We start from the raw sequence: 8,070 nt of genomic DNA, 5'->3' as shown, positions 1-8,070 counted from the left end.
CCTCATCACACTTGTGCTCCAGACCCTTCACGTAGCTGCTGACAGATCAGCCCCTCGGGTACTGCTGACATCATTCTTTAGTCTGTGGCTCAGGCAAAACATCCTGATTCAGCTCCTCTCACTAGTAAAATACGCAACGTATTTGTAAATAAGCCTTACAACCACGCACGTGGCACTAAAAATCTGTTGTCACTGCCATTAAATCCTTTGGTGTAGATGGGGAGGGTGCTGCTGGCAGGCTCCTCGCTCACACAGACGCTGAGCTCCATGGAGAGGTGACAGTGTGCAAGGCACAGCAGAAATGTGGCCAAACACGTGAATACTTCCCCCCCTCCTCGCTCCCTACCTTTGCCCCTGCCGTTGCCCTGTCTGCCAGAAGCTGTCAGACCTCGTCCACCACGATGTTCTGCATCAGGATGTTCCTCCAAAAACTCCTGATTCTCCTGCACGTTACTCTGTGTGTTGTTGTTGGCAAAACACTGATGGTACTGTTCCCCAGCGCCATGAAAAGATACATCCTGAAACAGGGAGCAAAGAGCAGAATGAATGAGAACCCAAAGTTCAGCTACGAAAACTGGGGACCAACGTTTTTCAGCTTCAAGTACTTGCTCTTTGTGCTGAAGGTGAAGTGGAAGAGGCTGGAGGATGAAGCCTACGAGGGACTCCCTGCTCCCAACACGACAGTGGTGACGCTTGACGGGGAAGTTTGTCACCTCCTCGATTTCATGCAAGGTCAGTAAATCAGCTGTGTAGACGGGTTTGGTTTGCCAAGACAGTAACTGAGGAGATGATGCTGATCACAGAATCATAGAATCAACCAGGTTGGAAAAGACCTTTAAGATCATCAAGTCCAACCATTCCCCAGCAGTGCCAAGGCCACCACTAACCCCTGGCACTGAGGGCCTCATCTACATGGTTTGTGAACACTTGCAGGGATGGTGACTCCAGCCCTGCCCTGGGCAGCCTGTTCCGATGCCTGAGCACCCTCTTTGGGAAGGAATTGTTCCTAATATCCGATCTAAACCTCCCCTGGTGCAGCTTGAGGCCATTTCCTCTTGACAGAAAGCCCCACACCAGCTCCCTTGGCTTAGAGCTGAGAAAGCACACGGTGGGGGTTTTTCCCAGATCCAACATGGCTACAAATAAAGCAGAAGAAAAGCAGCTGCCTTGTACTTTGTCCACTGCCTCCCACCCAGACCTCTGTAGAATGTGGAATTAATCATTAAGCAGTAGTTTTGATCCCCATTGGAGGCATTACATCCTTCTCTAACTCTGTTTTTCTAATTATATACATACACTTACGCAGAAAATAGGATGCAAATTTGGAGGAGATACACAATATCTCCACGAAGGTGCCCACTTCATTAGATCCTTTAGGACACGGATCCATGTGAACAGCAGTTTTTGAAGTTAAGCCCAGCCAGAAGGAAGATCTTGAACAAATTTCAGATAATTCAGCATAACCACAGACTAAAAGAGGTGCTTTAATATCCTGCAAGTGCTACTAAATCGAGGCCTTGCAAAGAGATGCTCACGCCTGTGGGCACATGCTGTGTTAATTTGCAAGCAACTTTTGCTAGTGGCTTGCGTAACATTAGTTTAATAAATAGTAAGAGACAAACAAAGTTGTGTTTGGACAGGGCATTGCAGAAATGCACTGAAGCCTGTAATGCATGACTTGAAAATCTGCAGCTTCCCCTGTGCCCAGCTGGATTTGACACCTCTGAAAACAAATCATGTCCAATAGGTTCGTTAAAAGAGATCTGTGCTTGTGTGTCCATCCTTGAACCACTGAAAAACCTCACAGGTGGTCATGTTTAGGATTTCTGAAGTCCCAAGGATCCTGGGGAGGCTGCAATATGCTGCGTGCTGTATATACATTTTAGATCAATTCCCTATCCTGAAAGAGTGGTCACTTGAGATTTGGATCCGATGAGGAGGACGTGGGAGAAGCCGTGTGACTGCATGATGTGACTGCCTCCTGTTTTTTGTGGCTCTAAAAAAGAAAGGATCCCCTTGGGATAAGCTCATTGCTGGTTCCAGCACAGGGCAGAGCCAGACTAGGGAAAATAAAGCATCTTCATACTTGTTTTGCATAGATGCAGATGTCCTGCTGCTGATTTTAATATCCCATAACTTTCTTCTTGGGACAAGGGACTTCAGTGACTTGCCTGCTGGCAAGGAAACTCCGTGTCAGAGGCTGAATTCAGTGTGTGTATTTAATTCTGCCCCTTCTCCCTCCACTGACTTAACCACAAACTGTCCCATTTTTTTTTCCAGACAACCGGCCTTTAATTCTGAATTTTGGAAGTTGCACCTGACCTTCATTTATGTTAAAATTTCACGAGTTCAACAAGCTCATCCAAGATTTCAGCTCAATAGCAGATTTCCTCATCATCTACATTGAAGAAGCTCACGCCGTAGGTACAGTACAAACACCACAGTAACACCCACCAAAACTTCAGACATGGATCAGTCCCTTTAAGAAGAAAAGTATTTTGGCAAAGGAGGGAACTGCAGACAGGGAAAAAATCTTCCTCAAAGTGGCAACACCAAATCTACACACTGGTTTGTGTCCCTAATTCTCCACAAAGGTTTAACTTTACACTGAGGTACTCCTGCTGACGACACTCATCTCTCTGAAAGTGAAACACATATATCCTTACAAACCTTCCTCTCAATGTTAGTGCAACTCCTTTTGGAAGGAAAAAGAAAAAGGCATTTCATAGAACAGAGGTTAAGTGTAAAATGCCAGTGTGTTATGTGGGGTTTTTTTAATAATTCATTTTTAATAATTCATTTTCAACATGTCTCAAGATCAGGATGAGGATGCAGAGTCCCATCTGAAAAATGTAGCAAACTCTTTTATCTATGCTGAACTCCAAGTAACACACTGGCACTGATTATATCCCAGGCTTGAGGTGGTTTTCTAAGCCATTAACATTTACAGTTTTCAAGTTTTCTAACAACACATCACTTTCGGTAGCTGAGAAACAGAAACTCAGACACAGAATCACAGACTGGTTTGGGTTGGAAGAGTTCTTAAAGCTCATCCAGTTCCAACCCCCTGCCAGGTTGCTCAAACCCTTTTACTAGTTTCTACTTCCCTGGGAACAGTTGCATGCAAACTTGTGTTTGCATTATTCCTGGAAAAGGAAGATGAGCCCTGGCTGAAATGCTCCACTTCTCACAGAGCTGAAGTTCTGGTTTATAGGCTTAATGAGCAGAACAAAGCAGAATGAACAGTGCTGCTGTTGTGACTGTGCTAAATGAAGGGGTGTCAGCCAATAGCACTACTTACCATTTTAAAATCCTCTCTGTGCCCATCATTTTGACAAACCTTACCCAAATAGGATACACATCCCCCACCTGATATCTTTCTATCACAGTGTATCTCCACCCGTAACACCTACTCCAAATGTTCCTTGCTAACTCCCTTTCTCATTTTTTAGATGGATGGGCTTTTAAAAACAATGTTGTTATTAAAAATCACAGAAGCCTTGAAGATCGAAAAATGGCAGCCCAATTTCTTCAGAAAAATGATCCTTTATGTCCAGTGGTTTTAGACACTATGGAAAACCTGAGCAGTGCAAAATACGCTGCATTGCCAGAACGACTGTATTTACTTCAAGAAGGGAAGGTTGTCTACAAGGTAAAAAACATCAACAGTAATAATGAGCACAATATATTGAGATATTTAAATTTCTGTAATTTGGGAATGTTTCACATCTAACTGAATTTCATTCTGTCTGAGAGCTAAAAAATTCCTAGTTCACTGTAACTGTGGAAAGGACTTGAAGCAAAACCAGCCTGGGCTTTTCAATGTACACACTTGACATACACCTCAGTCTTGCTCAAATATTTATCTTCTGGCTCATTAGGAAACCCAGATACACCTAAGTTCAGACACAGTAACACTCTCCAGCTCCAGGATCCAGGTCCTGGCCCTGTCACAGTTATAAACAGGGTGTAACCTGTGCATACACTTTGTACCACACAATGGCTGCCATGCAAAGGAAGCCCAAACACACCTACCTGCGGTCCTGCTGCAGCTGCTGTGTGCTAAAGGACTTGTGCTCTGTCTGCTTGTGACTGTATAATTTCATTGCCTTTGCAGGGAGGAGTGGGGCCTTGGAATTATCACCCCCAGGAAATACGTGCCATCCTGGAAAAAATGAAATCGGAAAAGGAGAGGATTTCCCAGTAAAGACTGTCTGGGTAAGAAAGCTCAATGAGTAAGGTTTCCTAGACATAAACATAAGGAAATAAAGAATTTAAAAACATCAGGAGACAACAAGGAAAAGAATCCTGCGTGTGCATCCAAAGAGCATCTGTGAAGTGGTTCATTACGTGTTTGTCCAGAGGTTTTCAAGTCTTATTGCTACAACCCCAACTACTGCACTGTAGTATCTTACTACACTTACACCGCATGCGGTAATGAATAGTGGTTGGGTCCACTGAGCTGTCAGGACTCGATACCAGCGTTTACATTTGTAAGGAATATCATGCGGGATAAACTTGAGGGCTGGTGCCATTTCCAAAAGCCAACTGGCGTTGCAAAAGAGCTCATTTCACAGGCTGAGGATTCTCTTGTATACATAGAACTCTCCTAAACGTTCACTTTCATGGACTTCAGCAGGCTTCTGAGGAGGACAATCTCTGTCACCATTTGTTTCTATTAATATTTGTTGTGACAGTCACAGCTTAAAGCAGGGACGGCTGTGACCCGATTGTGGAAAATGTTTATAGAAACAAGGGATTGATCTGCAACTATTAAAAACCTACCACAGCACTTCATGTGGCTTCGGATTATTTCCCTCCTCACCCTGTTCCTCTTCCCCTCTGGGTTATTTCCAGACACTAGTAGATGTTTATATTATATTTATCCTATTAACCTTTGAGTTGAGGAAGTTACTAATTTAAGAACTTCTGAAGGATTTGTTTGGCAGTAGGAAGTACTACTTCCCATTTAAGTATTTCACACCTTTTTTTTTCCTATTTAACTCAAAGTGCAAAGGAAACCTTTCCCAGGAAATCAGGTTTTAATTCATATATTAAGAAAGTCTGAGATAAACACACTAATTTAAATGGGTCCAGTTATATTGGAGGGCCAGGAGGATGATCAGGGGCTGGAGCACCTTCCATATGGAGACAGGCTGAGAAAGTTGGAGCTGTTCAGCCTGGAGAAGAGAAGCTGTGTGGAAACCTCAGAGCAGCTTCCAGTGTCTGAAGGGGGACTATAAAGATGCCAGGAAGAGATCCTTTATCAGGGACTGTAGCAACAGGACAAGGGGTGATGGGTTTCAACTTAGGGGAAGTTCAGGTTAGATATAAGGAAGAAGTTCTTTACTGTGAGGGTGCTGAGGCACTGGAACAGGGTGCCCAAAGAAGTGGTAAATGCCCCATCCCTGGCAGTGTTCAAGGCCAGGCTGGACAGAGCCTTGGGCAATGTGGCCTAGTGTGAGGTGTCCCTGCCCATGGCCAGGGGTTGGAACTGGATGATCTTAAAAGTCCTTTCCAACCCAAACCATTCTATGATTCTATATTCAAGGGTTCTAGGGTAACAGTCTGGGTTATAAAACTCAAAAGCTGTTACTACAATTAACAATTAAGGGTACTTCACTGTGGTTGGACCCAATGATCCTAAAAGTCTTTTCCAACCTAAATGATTCTGTTCTATTCCATACCATACATTAAACCAGTGAGGAACACAAACTACACCAATATCTTCAAAAAACACTTTAATACAAGGTTTTAACGATAAATATCCTCTGCACTACAGATATCAAAATATAACTTCTGTATATAACAAAAATGAAGGTACAAATTTAAGCCAGACTTAAGTGTTTTCTGCTGCGCCCTCTGCCATCACCCGGTGCACTGATACAAAGTGATCGAAGGCAGATTTGATGATGAAACGTAAGTAAGTGGCTTGGAATTCAGGAAGCTGTAGAAGGAAAAAAGATGTTACTGCATTCTTCGTAGTAACAGAACTACCAAACAATGCTTGCAGAAGTTTGTTACCCTGAAGGATCTAGATACTTCTGTCTGTTTTCAAATCACACACAAATCAAGCTCTTTTAATACATGTAGCCAGCTTCAGAGTTTCTTTAGATGACAGGAATTCAGCGTAAGTCCCATCTCTCCCGAATCCTGCAGCCTCAAAGGCAACAATTGAAGGAGGAAGAACTGCCAAGCTCCTGCAAAGAGCTCTTTCACATGATTACAAGCAGTAGGCAGATGCAATTTCATACCATAATCTACAAAGGAGCAGTCGGGAAGTGCAATTTCATACCATGATCTACAAATTCCTGTCTCAAACATCAACTTAGCAATAACTGTAAATAAAGACATGTTTTGGTTTCTCCCCAGCTAGTCTAGACATCCCATTTCATGAACCACTACTGACGCAGGCTGTAAATACTCACTGGAAATTCTTCCTTTTGAAGCTGTCCTTCTGTGTGTTCCAAATCTAGGAAAGATATTTTAAAGCAGATAATGAAGAACAGTGTGCAACGCTGGACTTCAGAGTTCAAGTGAGTTTAAGGACCATGAACTTTTATACCTCATACAGAAATTGTTCTTTTCTGTGTTCTTTTACAAGGTGATTTAAGAGAACAACTACTTTTTTGCAGTATCCCAGTGTATATGTATCCCACTCATTACACTGTTATATAAAATGTCACTCAAGGGACATTAAAAAAACCCAACAAACCAACCAAACAATGCAGGAAACGGTACTCTATTATGCTTTGAAAGTCTGTTTTTCATTTTTGGAACATAAAAGCGAGTGCACAAGTAGTGCTTTTAGCCCTTGTATAGCATTTTACATCTCCAAACTGCTACAGAGACCAGCAGTGTTCACAAACTTCACTTAAATGTGACTATTACATTAATGTCTAATAAAATAATCATCAAACCACTCGACTACCTACTCAGCAGGTAGACATGGGGTTAAAATGGCTCAGTGAAAAAGATCAACATTACTCCCATAGAATCCCCACTGCTTCAGATTCAGAATCTTACCTTTTTCAATGCACTCTTCAAAACCTACTGGGTCTTCAGATACGCTTCTTTCAATCCTTAAGGTCCTCACTAAAACATAGATGCATTTAAAATATCAACACAAATTCTGTTTCTTTACTGATAATGCTATTTATTCCATCACTTTTCATCTACAAAGCACTTTAAAAGCATTAACTAATCCACTCTTCCACTAACTTATGGAGCAGAACTATAACACAACCACCACCCTCATGTTCCAAGCTGGACGAACAACAAAAAGTTCTCATGTCTTTTGTGTAGCTTTTGCTCATGGTCAAGCTCCTGTCTCCATGCTCTGACCTTGTATCAGTCCTTTATGTTTTGGAACTCACATTTTCCTTCACGTTATTTAAAAAAAGGAAGACTAAGAGAGTTCTGTCCTATGAAATTACAAAAATCAGTATATAAAAATAACTCATTAAGTATCATAGTCCTGCCCATTAAATTAGAACAACCATTGCTGTGCAACAGAACAGTTATAAGCTCCATATGAGTGTTACAAGAATGAAGTGCAGGTGGGGTAGATTTTCCATCTTTTTTTACTTATTAAAAGCTTTGGATGTGAAGGATGATTGTTTTGTGAAGTTAAATCTTAATGAACCCGTTAAAAGTGGCTACTTCTAGAATACAACACTTACACTACTGTGAGCATTCGCCTACAGGCACAGATTGTAACATGGGACGTATGTTACTGCAGTAAAGTCTTACCCAAGTAACTCTGGATTGCGACTCTGCTGATTTTCACACATTTAGGAAAACCAACAATGAATTCCTGTGGGAACATGCCTGTCGTGGTCCAAAACGTTTCGGAACTTCTGTGGAGAGAACAGGACAAAACCCTCACCTGCAGCTTTCCTTTTATAACCATCTCCAAAGCAAAGACAATACAAAATCCCACCCAAATCCATTATTTGGGGTATTTTAAGCAATGCGGAACCTCTGTGGAGGTGTTAACACTTCGGTGCTCAGGCTCTGTACCCGGGCAGTACCACAGAACGGCTCACAAGTGGCGGGGGTTATGTGGTG

The 8,070-nt window shown here is 42.3% G+C and overlaps 2 protein-coding genes across 2 annotated transcripts; one reads left to right on the top strand and one right to left on the bottom strand.

The window, feature by feature from the left end:
• Positions 1-401: 401 nt before the first annotated feature.
• DIO1 (deiodinase, iodothyronine, type I) lies at positions 402-4,207 on the top strand. Its single transcript, XM_010013967.1, is given in 4 exon segments — positions 402-732; positions 2,281-2,424; positions 3,453-3,652; positions 4,118-4,207. Coding segments are annotated over 4 exon segments (765 nt in total).
• A 1,632-nt stretch (positions 4,208-5,839) lies between these two features.
• HSPB11 (heat shock protein family B (small), member 11) lies at positions 5,840-7,859 on the bottom strand (the record flags this gene model as incomplete). Its single annotated transcript, XM_010013966.1, has 4 exons — positions 5,840-5,947; positions 6,429-6,472; positions 7,027-7,095; positions 7,753-7,859. Coding segments are annotated over 4 exons (328 nt in total), but the record flags the coding sequence as incomplete, so codon positions are not given.
• Positions 7,860-8,070: the final 211 nt, after the last annotated feature.

Source organism: Nestor notabilis, unplaced genomic scaffold, assembly GCF_000696875.1.
Source record: "Nestor notabilis isolate BGI_N333 unplaced genomic scaffold, ASM69687v1 scaffold23994, whole genome shotgun sequence".
NCBI classification, from domain to species: Eukaryota; Metazoa; Chordata; class Aves; order Psittaciformes; family Psittacidae; genus Nestor; species Nestor notabilis.
This window is presented reverse-complemented; position numbering and strand designations above follow the sequence as displayed.